This window comes from Plectropomus leopardus, chromosome 17, assembly GCF_008729295.1.
Source record: "Plectropomus leopardus isolate mb chromosome 17, YSFRI_Pleo_2.0, whole genome shotgun sequence".
Classification (NCBI taxonomy): Eukaryota; Metazoa; Chordata; class Actinopteri; order Perciformes; family Serranidae; genus Plectropomus; species Plectropomus leopardus.
In genome coordinates this window covers 3,693,525-3,708,855 of record NC_056479.1, presented here as the reverse complement: position 1 = coordinate 3,708,855, position 15,331 = coordinate 3,693,525, and the positions used below count along the sequence as shown (strand labels likewise).

The 15,331-nt window shown below is 40.6% G+C and overlaps 1 protein-coding gene across 1 annotated transcript; it reads left to right on the top strand.

Moving 5' to 3' along the window:
- Positions 1 to 2,415: 2,415 nt before the first annotated feature.
- Positions 2,416 to 14,273, top strand: ube2z (ubiquitin-conjugating enzyme E2Z). Its single transcript, XM_042504548.1, has 8 exons — positions 2,416 to 2,741; positions 2,830 to 3,297; positions 4,928 to 5,000; positions 6,929 to 7,116; positions 7,293 to 7,404; positions 8,527 to 8,639; positions 9,341 to 9,431; positions 10,459 to 14,273. The coding sequence occupies exons 2-8, from the start codon at positions 2,840 to 2,842 to the stop codon at positions 10,639 to 10,641; spliced, it is 1,218 nt and encodes a 405-aa protein (XP_042360482.1). The 5' UTR covers positions 2,416 to 2,741; positions 2,830 to 2,839; the 3' UTR covers positions 10,642 to 14,273.
- Positions 14,274 to 15,331: the final 1,058 nt, after the last annotated feature.

Sequence of the window (15,331 nt, the reverse complement as noted above, 5' to 3'; positions counted from 1 at the left end):
CAGTCTGCAGTGTTTTTAATTTTTTAAATTTCTAAGAAAGTGAAGCATTGCATATGGACTATGAAAAATATATAATGGGTAGTTATTTAAAAATTTAATGTGGATCACTCTTCATATAAATGACACAAGTTGGCACTGAAGTATTTAATGTTGTCTTGTAAACAAAGTTTCCCCTTTGACCTATGAAATAATTTGCAATCATTTTTTTTTTATGGCTGCTATTTAAATGAGCTGAAAGTTGTAATGAGAACCAAAAAGTCCTGCTTAACTAAATGTCCTGTTACCCTCAAAAATGTAATTAGTAGATTCATCAAATAAGAGCTAAGAAATTAATCTAGTAACTCTTTGAAGCCTAAAGTGACTTCACCTGTACTGCTTTGAGATGTCTGACAAGTATTTAAATCTTTGAAACCTGAGCCAATTAGTGTGTTTTCTTTCAAAAACATGGGACATTGCATGAACAACTTTGTAAGACATGTTCCACAAATTACAAGAAACTAGTACATTTATTTAAAAAAAAAAAAAAAGCTATACTATATAACTATCATAATAACATATGTAAAATAATATAACAGAATTATATTTTAAGCATTTTTCCAAGTGATGTTTGCCTTATTTATTTTCTTTTTTACATTTCCAGATGTCATTTCTAAAAGTAAAAATGGTTCAAATGTACTGTGGCATCTTACATGTGTATTTTTATGTTTAAGTATGTTTACTAAAAATGACTATTTTTTTTTCCTCTTCATTCTACTGGCAGCCTTTGGTTTCCTTTCTTTCAATATACTATGAAAAAAACGCTTATTTAACTACAGTATTATGCTAATACTGGCAGTTTAGTACAAGGTTCCCAAAGTCATGGAAAACCTGGAAAAATCATGTAATATCACAATCAGGTTTTACAGGCCTGTTGAAGTCACGGAATAAGTTAACTTTGAGTCAAGTTTTGGAAAAGTCATGGACTTTTGTTGAGTGTCATAAAGTTCTTAAAGTAATCTTCCACCTAATGTGACATGACAAAATTTATTTTCCCAAAATTTAATCCATTTTCTCCCACGTTCTATCTCTCCCTTTTTGTTTGCCAGCTAAATGGAATTATGTTTGAACAGAGTTTGAGTCTGATGTGCTTAAACAATGGCAGCATTGCAGCAAGACAAAAAAGTTTATGGGTACTTGAAAAGTCATGGAAAAGCTTTGAAACTGAAAAATTTTAAATCTATGGAAATCTTTTTGACCCCAAAAGACTCCAAAAAAAGTAAAAACAACAAAAACTGTTTCTCAGGATATATGCAGTAAATAAACTTAACACACAGTGCAGTGACAAACTCTTAAGAAAATTAACAACATAAATTATGACTGTGTTACTGCTCTTGTATGTTTTGTAAAACCTGTTAAAGGGATAGTACTTTTTTCCATTGTCAGTGTATTACATATAGTAGATGTCAGTCCCACCAAAAAACAAAACAAAACAAAAAATCAGTATGAGCTTAACTGCATGCTATATGAAGAGTATTTTCAATGCTTTACCTTTCCGTCAGCACATTCTGACAGGGAAGCCATTCACGACTTCAATTCTCTATCTATGAGCTCGTCAAAGCCACCAGACTCCATTGAAAAGCAAGATGTTTTCTCTTGCTGAATATGGAAGCAGCTGGTTTGATCAGTTAAGTACAGTCAATTTGTGTTATCTTATGACTTTGGTGAATCTGAAGTAACCCTTTCAAATGCTAAATTCACACAATGACACGAAAACAAAGCTACTGTTAGAGGCTGTGGTGGACCAGCAGCTTCTGTATGAAGTGATGATAAATCACTGTTTTTATCAATGAAGTCACGTTTTGAAAAGCGATTTAATTGTTCATTTTCCCACTGGAAATCATAACAGAAAGGTAAAGCATAAATACTCTCAATAAAGCATGCATATATTTATATAGTTATATATTTTTATATTTTGTTTTTTTTTTTTTGTTGGGGGTTTTTTGGGGGGGGGGGTTGTTTTTTTTGTAGTTTAACATTTTTTAGGTGGCTAAAATACGTTTTGCTGCTGGCCCCCACTCACAACAGTAGATTGCTGAGCTTTCAGACTCCTGCCTGCTTCTCCAAATAGGGTGTCCCGACGGACATCTCGTTTATATACTGTCTAGGGATAAGTAACCCATAAAACCCTAATTATAAAAAAAATTCTGAACTGTCCCTTTAAATTCACTGAAAAATGGCTGTTATGGGTGATAAAAAGAATAATTCAGCGTGATTTAAATTTATCACCAATTTTTCCATAAACACTTTGATTTAATAATTAATCACTTAAGTTTTCACCATGCCAGTTTAGATATACTTATTGCTGACACACAGATGTGTTTTACTTTGAAGTTCCCACCGGATATCCCGTGTCAGTGCAACTTGACTGGTGGAGAGAAATCAGATCCTGAAGTTGCGTTACGTTAATGGAGTAGTGGGGATGTGGTCGCTTCAAAACCCAAATATTCTGACACCGTATTTCTTCAAACCGACAACAACCGGACAGTGAGCAGCGTCACAAGCCACAGCAAGGTGGACGGGCGAATTTCGCTGACGACTTGATACTTTTTTGAGGGCCTGGGGGAAAACATACAACGTTGAGCTAACGATAAGTAGCCACCATGTCGTGGGAAGAAATGCCTTGTTTTGTGGCCTCGCCTGTGTGCTCGCCTGTCCCCCGCTCGCCTGTTCTCTGAGCCCACTGGACAACAACACAAGCACAGGTAGTTAACTTCGCACTCAGCTGTCAATGCAGCTAACAGTTAGTATCATAAATTAGTCGACACCGACGGTTTTACTCTTGCTTGTTAGCTCGCGAGCCATGGCGGACAGCTTTGGAGAGCAGTCCAGCGGCGGTGCCCTTGGCTTAGGCGTTACCGGACAGGGTAGCGGAGCTTCGCTGCTGCCTACTTTGGCCAACTCTCTGCCGGGGGGACACTCAGCAGCCAGTGGTGCTCACTCCGTCTCTAACCCGGCCTCCCCTCCTCCCGCCGCGGCCGCGCAGAGTGGCCTAACCGCTCTCGTGGCTCCCCTGTCCGCTGTCACTGCTACGCCAGCCAGTTTCGGGAGCACATTCACCCCCGGCTCCTCGCCACCGGTCGTGGCCGTGTCTCCGACCGTACACGCCTCCTCGCCTCTCCCCGGTGTTGGGTTAGGGGTCGGCGGGGTGGCAGGAGCGGGCCTTCTGTCTCAAATCCACGCCACTTCCTGGGACCCGACCCTCAGCACGGACTGGGACAACGAGAAGGCTTCCCAGCAGTGCATCCTGAGGATAAAGAGGTAAGAAAAACAATGATTCTCACAGCTGTACGTGTTTTTTTTTGTTTTGTTTTGTTTTGTTTTTTTGCCAAGTGAAGACCTAAAATTTCATTGTTGAGTAAAAATCGAAAGTGAAAGTTTTCCGTAAAGTTCTGCTATTACTGTAAACCTCATGATATGATCTGGAATTTCAGGAAACTTGAGCACTTAATTTAAGGCAACAACACACAGACCACATGCTGAACCTGAAAGCTGACAGGCTCATTAGTTTAGTTTGGCTTAACCAACACTTTTTAATCAGTGAAATGTATTTAAAGGGTCAATTCACCCAAATTACAAAAATACATATTTTAATTCCCCTTTGTGCTATGTCACCTGGTATATTTTTGTATTTACCTGCTGCTCATACAGTTGATGTTGGTGGGATTTTAACTGAAACATGACAACAGAAATCATGACAGTGGGTCTGCACCATTTCAACGCTGGCATACGCCTGCAGTGCATTAAGTGGGCTGAGCCTGCACACCATTTGACGTGTATTGTAGCTGGCAGATACCCTGGATCTGCTTCTAAATTTGAGCCTCGAGTGGTTTGTATGTCACCATGACCACATGTCCAAAACGAACAAAAACAAGTCAAGAGAAATGAATAAAACAGAAAACTGTTAAATATCGTTCAGGATTAAATGAAACTAAATTGTGAACATTACTTTCCATTTATTTGTCAACCATGACAGCTACCAGGGCTTTTGTCCTGTAGGCTGACATTGTTGTTTGTTCTGTCAGCTGACAATTATGTGGTTGCTGCCGGTGGCTGACAGATTTCACTCCATCTAAACCGCTTTCTTAGCCCTCGCTTTAACATTACATGTTAAGTGATATACCAGCTCACTGAAATGGAAAACACCCAGTGTGTCGAGCAGTGTCACAAGTTTTAAGGCTCATACACATCAAACCAACATCAGAGAACTGCTGCTTTGTCACACCTTGCTGTGTCTCAGCCAAAAAGTTGCACATGAAAAAAGCAAAACAAGGGCCAACTTGCATGTACATTCTGAAAGGAAATAACCCTCCATACCAGCAGATGGCGGTCGTCTGCAATCGTCATTCAGAAGGGGAAACCATAAAACCGTGCACCAAGTGAACAACAACACAAACCATGTGGAAACATTTCTGCTAAATAGCTCAATGGCGTAAGAAAAATAATCTCAACTTATATAACAAGTTTATGTTGAGCTCATTTCCTCTTGACTTTAACTCTTTGTTTACATTCCTCACCTGCCAATCAGGGCAATTTCATTCAGTGACGAGCTAAGTCGTCACCACCGATTCCACATGCTGAATCACTGGGAAAAAGGCTGATTACCGCCTACCAGGGCCAACAAAGCAGGACACACCACATTGATGAGCCCAACATTAACCAACAGCTGTATGTCGGCTTGGTGTGTCAGTGTGTAAAGATAAACCTCAGAATTCACTGTGGACAGTTTTCTCTGGAACTACCTCCTCCCAAAGAAATAGTTCCTGTTAAATTTGTTTCGAACCAGGTTGTGTCCAGTCCAGGGACGGATATCTCTGTAATAGCTCTATCTAAGATTGTGTTGTCCTGTCAGGAACCTCATCTGTCTTCCTGTCTCTGTCTGTCTCTGCAGGGATATCATGTCCATCTACAAGGAACCTCCACCAGGGATGTTTGTTGTCCCCGATCCTCAAGACATGACTAAGGTAAATGGCCAGGTCCCCTGGAACAATGTTGTGATCCCTTTTACACTCATCATGTCTGGATACAATCCAGAGCCTCATTCCCACTGCACAAAAAACCTGCTAACACCCAACTCTTTAATGTAATGAGAATGACTCTGCAGTAGACATGGGTTTTTATCGCCCCCAGCGCCGATCGGCATTGATGGGAGTACAACGCCAGGGTGAACACTGTAATTTCAGCTCCTTAACTGGCGAGATGCAACAACGCGCTAAAGCAGCGCTTAAATCCAGATCCAGATACACCTGCATTGAGTTTGAAAGTGGGACTTAACAAGTAAGAAATATAAAAAGAAGAAACCACAGAAAAGTAAAAAAAAACAAAAAAACAACTTTGTTTGTTCTGCTCTCTACCTTTACTCCTGCCTGTCTGTGACGTCACACGGACACACCAACGAAACAATGCATACACACACACATACACACCAGCTGACAGAAAGGCTGACTCACTCTTAAGCGGTGAGTTCAGTGACAGTGGGAATGAAGCCAGTCACTCATATTAAGCAGCTTTGTGTTTAAAAAAAAAAAACCCTTGTGCACATGCAAATTTTAGTGAGAAAGGGGTAAATATGACATTTAATTCAGTTAGCCACATATATGCCTCTCCATGCCTAATCTTTGTTTTCCCTACATGTAAATCAGAGTCTGCTCAGTTTCAGTCCACAAGGTCTGCTCCTGAAGCTGCTGGGTTAGAGCTAAAAACACCAGACACAACAACTTTAACACATCAAGTAGCCACAAAGTCAAACACATGGATGAATTGCATTTATAGACTACACGTGAGGCAATATTGTCAGTAAACTTAACTTAAAACAAAAAAATTATTGTATTTGTGTGTTTTCCCTCCATAAAGTCAGACAATTTTGTGTGTCCATGTATGCAGCGCACATGGAACTGGTGATTTCTTTTTTCCCTTAGCAGCACATTGATCTGTGAATTTGAAAAAAAAAAAAAAAAATCAATACATGGTTGCAGATATTTTAATCGTTATGCGCTGCCACAAATAAATGATTGTTTGGGAATCCCCATATAAACACCACAGCAGCTCTGTTCACCTTTGTTAAATCACAGAAGCTTTCTGCCCGTTGTTTAGGGGGAACAACCACTTATTTTAATTCACGTTGAGCTGCTGTGATCACAGGGTACTTACATTTGGAAAGAATTGCGATCTGATTTCCATCTAACTTCTTGGATGCATTTACACTTGGCTGTTTTGATATCCAGTAGCTGTCCTATCTGGGCCAAGATGCATGACGTGACAGAGTAAATGGGATCTCTGACCACTTTGATTATTGCTTTGTTCTGTTCTGATAGTGGCCTGCATCTGCAGAGTTTCAGCTAAATGGTATTAATACTGACCTGGGTTCGCTTTTACTAAATTGACAGTGTGATAGGGACTGTTGTATCCAGCTATCAACTAAAGGATAATTCTGATTTATTACAACGTGGACTGCCCCCCCCCCCCCCCCCCAAAAAAAAAAAATTAGATGTTATTATTATTTTTTATTATTAATCATGCACAATGCTGGACCTACCTTTGTTTCATTTTTAGCTTAAATATATTTTCTTGTGAATGTTGTTGTATGGTGTGCATGTTTGGCAGTATCAGGGTGTTTTCCAGCATGAGTCACACTTTGACGCAGGGTTTCCAGTTCAATCACACTGGAAACCACCCATTAACAAACAGGGAAGGAGTGAAGTTTTTAGGTCACACAATAACTGAAACTTGATGTTCCATCATTTGTACATTTCTCCCTCACAGCGGGTCTCATGTCGATGTCGTCAGTTTTTTTCTAGGTCAGATTTTCTGCTCTGTGGTCCCTTCATCCACAGCACCCCTCTCTCCCTTTGTACATCTCTCATGATCTCTCTAAACATTCTCTTTCTCTCAGATCCATGCCCTGATCACAGGGCCATTCGACACACCGTACGAGGGCGGCTTCTTCCTCTTCTTGTTCCGCTGCCCCCCTGATTACCCCATCCATCCGCCACGGGTCAAGCTCATCACCACCGGACACAACACGGTCCGCTTCAACCCCAACTTTTATCGCAACGGCAAAGTCTGCCTCAGTATCCTGGGGTGAGTCGGATTTCATTCTTTTCAAACTTTGTATTTGTCTCCTCTGGAATACATCAAGGACGGTCTGTTTTTGTGAGAAACAGCATGTTCGAAAACATACATGTGTTTTTTTTTCTTACAACTTAGAGTAAATGCAGCGTAAACTATGGTGCTATAAGCTTTATATTTGTGTGTAGGACATGGACAGGCCCGGCATGGAGCCCAGCCCAGAGCATCTCCTCTGTCCTCATCTCCATCCAGTCTCTGATGACAGAGAACCCCTATCACAACGAACCTGGCTTTGAACAGGTACTCTGTGTGTGTGTGTGTGTGTGTGTGTGTGTGTGTGTTTATCACCATGCACACCGAAGCGTGCAGATACTCATGGATAAGAGGCCTGTGCTTGTGACAGCATGAGATGTAAACATTTATGGCCCCCTCCTCGGCTGAGCTGGCTAACTTTAACTAGCTCAGTGGTGCTAGGTTAGCTCGCAGTAGTTGCACGCTTCCTTCTGCACAGTGATATGGTTGGCAGGTGTAGTTTGGTAAACAGAAAAAAGTTCCTACCCCAACTCCTCTGATGCTGTGCAAAAGGTAAATAAAAACAGAATGCAATGATTTGCATTTTTATCCTATATTCAGTTAAGTACAGGAAAAAGTAAATTTACAGTCATTCTGAATTTGATGCTAACAACACATTGCAAATAGTTGGGACAGGAGAATGTCAACTACTGTGTGACATCACCTTCTCTTTAACAACACACAGTAAGGATTTTGGAACTGAGGACATTAGTTGATAAAGTTTTGAAAGTGAAATTCTTTCCTTTCATGCTTAATATACAACTTCTCTTATGTGACAGTCCGGGGTCTCTATGCCGGTATTTTGCACTTCATGTGTGCCACATATTTTCAGTGAGAGACAGGACTGGATTGTTGGCAGGTCAGTCCATGACCCACACTGTCTTATACAAAACCACACTATTGGAACGCATGCAGAATGCAGCTTAGAAGTGTCTTGCTGGAATAAGCAGAGAGGTCCCTGAAAAAGACGGTGTCTGAATGGCAACATATGTTGCTCCATAACCAGTATGTATCTTTCAGCATTATTGGTGTCACCACAGAAATCCAAGTTACCCATGATGCCATGGGCAATAACACTCCCCCATAACGTCACTGATGCTGACTTTTGAACTTTGCACTGGTAACAGTCTGGGTGGTCCTTTTCCTTATAGCCCAGGGGACACTTCCTAATGTGATATCAAAAGCCGGAGAAATCTTCATGAAAATGACAATAAAGTTACTGTTAATTCTAAAGGTGTCACGATACTAAATCACAGTCACAGTCAGAATGAATTGCAGGTCATCTTTTGTTTTAATACACTGTCATTCACATTTCTCTAAAAGGCTACGGTCTGTCTGTGTGTCTCTCAGGAGCGCCACCCAGGGGACAGTAAGAACTACAACGAGTGTATCCGCCATGAAACTATGAGGGTGGCTGTGTGTGACATGCTGGAGGGCAAAGTCCCCTGTCCTGAAGCTCTGTGGTGAGACTAACATAACTGTCTTAGTGTTTCTCAAGGGAGAGGTAGAAATAGTTTTAAAATTTTTAAAAAGGGGGACGTTGAGGTGTTCTCGGGGGATGTTTTTTTGTGTCTCCATGTTTGACGTTTCCAGATTTTATGGTTAGGCCTGCTTTTACAAACATCTGCTGAATTTTTTTTTTCCAACAGAGAGTTCCAAACATGGCTCTGTGTCTCTCAGAAGATCTGAAGGGAAAACTAGACTATAGGACATAACCATTTTTACAAAAATATTATGACTTCATTCTCTACTTCTCAAAAATCTCAGATGGGTGGGCTAGTTTTGAATGTGCAGACCAATTTTATTATAAGCAGAAAAGTTGCTGCAACACATGTGAGTTAAAGTCCAGGGATTTATAAATGAATTATAATGAATTAATGTGCCATTGATGTGAATAGGTGCAATATGCACATTTAAAGAGGTGACTTGCCCAAACAAAAGATACAAATGTGTATATAGATATAGATATAGATAGATAGATGATATAGATAGATATTTGTATACATACTGATCTAACTAATCTTTGATTTGCCCCTTTTTTTCCATTTGTCTTCAACATCTTTTCTCTGCACTCCTAACCTGTCCTTGTCACCTCCTCTCTCCTTTATATTCACTCTCTCCTCTTTGTGCCTCTCAGCTGATTGATGTGTGCATTTGTTTTTAGGAGTGTGATGGAAAAGTCCTTCCTAGAATACTATGATTTCTACGAGGGCGTCTGCAAAGAGAGACTGCATCTACAGGGCCAGAACATGCAGGTGAACATACAGTATTTCTTAATTATATTAATCCACTCACATTAACTCTCCATTTGTAGGTGTACATGCCAACATGTGTTTGGTGACTATGTAAGCAACTCCTGTGAGTGGAATATTCACCATGCAAAGATTTACTAATATACGCATACATCAAAGGTATGAAACAGTACCATATATCTTAGGAGTCATTAAAATCGAATTTAAAATGTTTGGGCTCACCTTTCAGCAATAGCGATTCACTCTGAGTCAGTACAGTTCAGGAGCAATTGCACCATCTAAATTTTAGATTTTCAAATGCTCCATCCTTATTACAGGAAAGCTGTATATTCTAACATATTAAGAACAAAAAAAATCTTTTTAGAATCCCAATAACACAAATGTAGCATTGTGATGAAGTTAAATAAACCACCAGAGCAGGGGTCATCAACCTCTTTGAGACTAAGAGCTACCTAAAGGGTGAAGTAATATGGAAGGCTGCTTTTTTGAAACAGATAAGGTCAGCAGTGAAACAGGCTGGTTTATAACCTTTGGAAAAATGTTGTGCTTCATGGGCTTCATGCCACCAGACGGCACTCTCTGTTCAACAAAAGGTCGAAACGCACTAAATTGCTATTCCTTGCATATCTAATAACATAAACCGTGTCTAGAGCCAGCGTATGTCCACATCTGACTGCGTCAGTAAAGGGTTTATTTCAACCAAACCAGAGTTGTCACTGTTAGCCCAGCAGTTTTGCTGCTGTTGGCTTCAGCGGTCGGTCTCACTCAGTACTGAACCAATTTCGAAAATAGTTGTTCCCATAAGACTCTTAGAAAGGAACACATTGGAAAATAGGGCCCAGGTTGAAAAACGCAGAAGTTATTTTAAACGCTGAAAATGAATATACAGATCTTTTCTTGATAAAAGCGGATACAGATGTTACGCCTCCACTAGTGAGGACTCATTAGGACAAATACACACACCATTACAAGCTTTATTTAAGTGACATACTTAACATGCCTGAATTTAGCTGTCTGTTGCTTTACCCAGGACCCATTTGGTGAGAAGCGTGGGCGCTTCGACTACCAGGGCCTGCTGGCTCGCCTCAGCGCCACCCACAGGCGAATACGCGAGAAAAGCTTGGCGGAGGACGACCACAACGACGACGATTCAGACTCAGACACCAGCTCCTCAGGGACAGACCCCGACAGCCAGGGCAGCTCCCAGCCCTGACTCCCTGGACAGTGCTGGACTCAAAACCAGGCTGAGAACTAAAGACAAAGGGACACCTTTTTTGTTTTTGTTTGCAGTGGAGGAACAAAATCACAGAAGAGAATGCCACGCCTACGTCAACGTTTAGTGAGTCCAGGGTTCAGGGTTTGAGTCAAGCGTCTGTTGAATAGATGATTCAGAGAGAGAGAGAGGAGTTGGTTGTGCTCTCCTCACATTAAAAAGTGAACACCATCCGCTAGTCAAAAGCAGGCAAATCTGGCCCAGTGTATTGTGCTACTACTGTAGCTAACCAGCTGTCATTTTGATATCCTGTTTGATTCTAGAATTTGTCGGCTGCCTAAATGCCCGGTAGATGATGAGATTAACCAGCCGCTGTTGCTTGCGGATACAAAAGGCTAGTTTCATGGCTCAAACCTTTGAAAGTATATATGCAGATAATGCAGCACTCTAAGGTGGTAGTTCCACTTTGACTCACAAGCCCAAACAGACGGCCAGTCAATTTTTTATACTCTTAACCTAGGAGAGACTGTCCTAGGGAATCGACAAGGAGAAGGCTTGAAGCTCACTGGCTTGGAAGTCGGGGCAGGTTTGGGCCAGGCGAAGGGACCTGATACTGTGATAGTTGGGGTGATTGACTGGAGTCAGCTGGAGCAGTGGAAGGTGATGGTACTCCTTCAAAGTAGCTCTGTTGTCTTTGGATACGAGGTAAGAAGCAATGATGGACCTTTAACAAATGGAGAATTGCCGAGGCTTTACAAGTCTCCTTCGGCCCTGGTGAGGCCAAGCCGCAGCTCTTTCAGACTGAACGTCAGCCGCCTCTGTGACCAGGCCACATAAAACATCAGCAACTCTCGAGCCTGAGTAGTGATTCCTGTGTATTGTACAAAAAGTTCTGCTTAGCTTTCAGTTCTACTAGTGCTGTGGGAAATGACAGTAAATCTGTTTACCAGAAAATAAGCCGTTAGAGATATGTCACTTTCACTGACATCCACCTTTCTACCCTTTTGTTAAGCTGTTTTCTCATTGTCGTGCGGAAACTAACGCTAATTTGCAGTGTGTAGGGTGTTTATTTGGAAACCCTGCTGTTCTTTGGGTTGCTAGCTCTTTCGATTAACCTTTCAAGATTAAACTGACCTGTAATTTAGATCCAGCTAGGTCCACCAGGGGCTCAGGGGAACTAATGGATGCAAGCAAAGGTACCTTTCCATGTGTTCACACTGCAAGTATCTCAGTCACCCTGTTGTGTCTATATGAGGGGCCCAATCAAAGGATTTGGTTGAATCTGAGCAGAGGTATACACAGAGGGAACTTTACTGCTTTGGAATCAGTTACTAAGATTTGATGTAATACTTTGAGATATTGCCTAAGTAGCTTGTTGGGTTTGATGTTACAAAATCACATTATAATGGGAAGTAAGGGAGTGAAGAAATCTGATTAGCCTACCCTTTTTCTTTAGTTTGCTTTGTCAGAGTGCACCTTAAGTTTCACTCATTAGCTGCGCAGGAAATGAATGGACTTGTTGATGACATCACTTGCAGTGTGATCATAGTGAAAGGTGTTCTGCAGGGAGAAGAAGAGAGGGGAGCAGAATTTGTAGGGTGTTATGAGTGATGAAATTACTCAAAGATTACTCAAAGAGAAAAGGGTTCAGAAAGACTTCCATCCAAGTCCATCTTAAAACCATACTCACATGCCTTACCCATGTTGCACCTGTTACTCCACCTGTTCAGTAACTCTTCCAAAGTACATACAGGATGTGAGCTTTGCAGAGAGGCTAATTAGATTGATGCCATTCTCATGTCTGTCTGATAAATATGAAGCTGCAGCCAGTTAGCTTATTAGTTTTTTTTTATTTATTTATTTTTTCCTGATAAAGTGAATTTGTACAAAACATCAAGCCTAAGTTGAAGTATTTCATGTCTCCATCAGCTGGTGTGCCATCACGATTATAGTACACATAATATAATGTTAATCTCACAGAAGAGGCTTGATGATCACTAAAATTAGGTGCATATATTTATCAGTATTGGTCATGGGTCCATTGAGTTGTAATATATCAGCATATCGGATATCGGAAAAAAAATCCAATAGTGTGCATCCCTTCTCCAAAGCTCACTCATACACATACATCATTAGCTGAATCTGTGCTAAACCAGCTGTACAAATGACAATTTGGCATTATACAGGGGGATTATGTGCCCGGAAATAATCCTGTATATAATCAAGTATAAACTTTATTTGTAGACTTTGGTTTTTGTACAAAATAAACAAGAAATAACATTTTATTGTGAGCATCAGGCCTGATGGTACAATGGGTTTTGTTTTGTTACTTTTGCAAAGAGGCAAGCCAGCTGTTTTCTTTGTGCTGAGCTAATATAGCTGCTGGCTGTAGCATGTGGGTATAGAGTGCCCCAGGGATGATGTTTTTGTTTTTTTTTTTTGTGTAGGCTGACCCCGAGGCATCACCCTAGTTTCCACGTCAAAAAGCTTAGGGGTGTATTCCATTGGATCTTGGGTACAAAAATTTATGATACTTTAATGTTCTATTCAGCAAGATGATCTCCTCAAATGAGCACTGCTGCCAGTGAGAACACCACAAGCACGAAACATGCTGCGCACAAGCAAGCTGCATGACTTACCCACCAGCAGTCCACCGTCAGCTCCCTTTGCCTCTTGGTCCAGATGAGAAAAACCCCCAAAAAAATCTATGTTAGCATTTAGATAGCTATGAAATGTGGCGTGAAAAGTGAGGGGGTTGAGGTAAATCAAAGTAAATGGATCGATTATTGCTACAATTGGTCCTATGTTTAGTCCGTACAAGCAGCATTGTAGCAGAGTTCAGCTAACCGTGGAGTTTGTGTGTTTGTCTTGTACCAGCAGTGGTCACGGTTTGCAGTGGGCATGTCATGTAGGCTTTGAACTATACATATTTTGTTTTTGGTTTTTTTTAGATTATTTTTGGGCTTTTGCCTTAATCAGGTAAAGGGGGGGTCCTAGCCTCTGTACATTGGAAGCCTGCTCCACTCACTGAGTTACTGAGTGCCCCAGCTATACGTGTTCTGGCTGCAGCCACATATTTACCTCATATGAGAGCGGTATCAATCTTAACATCAGACTCTCTGCTAGACATGGAACAAGTATTTTTTTCAAAAATATTGAATTACACCTTCAATCCAAATACGAACTCTTAAAATTCAGCATACCACCCTTTTTAAATCCTGTTTTAAGAAGCTTTTCAACAATGGTGTGCTTGTAATATTTCCTTTCTGCCTTCCACTGTCCTCCAGTGTCTCTACAGCCATGTTGATGGAGAGGAGAGCAGAAGCAAGGTCCCTAAAGATTGAAACGGGATTACTTATACAGGGCATTCCTTTTTATTATGTTATAGAATGGTTATATGAGAATCAGCTCCTTGCAGATTAAATGTGATTGCCAAAATGTTGATTGCAGCACTTCTTGAGGTGGAAGTAAAGAGATCATATCCCTGTTCAGCTGTGTTGTGTTGTGCTTAAAGCAGGGTTCTTCTGTGGCTCTATAAAGACCGGATCACTGACTCAAGTGATCATTTCCTGGTCCACAAAATGTTGGTATTGTACAGAAGATCTGGAATAAAATGTTGTTCAGTCCTGAAACACATGACAAGTCTTTTATTTTTGCATTATTTTGTAAATGTACCTCTCCTGTCAATGCGAACAGACTGATGATTGCTTTGAGCGGTAAATTCAGATAGAACGTGCAACTATATGGACGTTAGCTGTTTCACTGTGTTTTACCCCCAGTGACTTTATTGCACTCAGCTTTTAAAACTTTGCAGGACATCAATATCATCTAACATCTTTTTATTTCAAACAAAATTAAACATTTTCTTTAGCAAAAGGAAATAGCAGCATCATTTTGCTTAAGCCACTTTCAGATGCCTTCACAAGTATTTAAACCTGAAAACCTGGTGCAGAAAAAACTATAATAATCACAATTCCATATTTAAAATCGTGTTACAGAATTATTGTGTCTGTACTGTTTGAGTAACTGTTGTTAAAACTACAGTGTCCAGCAGTTTTAAGAAATGACTGAGCCATGTTTTTGTTTTAAGGCAATATCCACAAATTCATTTTAAAACTATTGCTACATTTATGCCTAGTGTCCAGCATTTTCAAGCTACTAAAACTGAGAACTTTGACAACTCTGCTGACCACATTTCAGTTAGAAAACTTCTGTGTGGCCTCATAGTGTTGGCGTGCAAACACAGACTTTTTAAAATAATGACACAGCCATCCATGGTTTTATCGAACACAACTTGTTAAGCGAAAACATAGCTTGACCTACGTACTTTGATCCTTCTTTTGTTGGCAACGTTACGTCTTTCCCATCGCCATGACTTCTTCTGTCTGATTTGTCACTATATTCATGAATGAGTCTCAATCTGTTTACCGCTACTTGACCTTCTCATTGTTGGTCAAATCAAAGAAATAACTTGTCTTACTTTTTTGCCATCTCTGTACTATCTTCTGTAACTAAGCAACCAATCGCAGAGTAGACGATTTGCTTCCTGTTTGCCAGTATGTTCATGTCCCATGTACATGAATGGCCATGTGCCATGTATTTTTTTGTATTTTTCCATGTTGTGGATTATTACTGTGGTAAAATGCTTGTGTGTACGGTGATGATTTTCATAGGTATTTTTTTTAAAGAT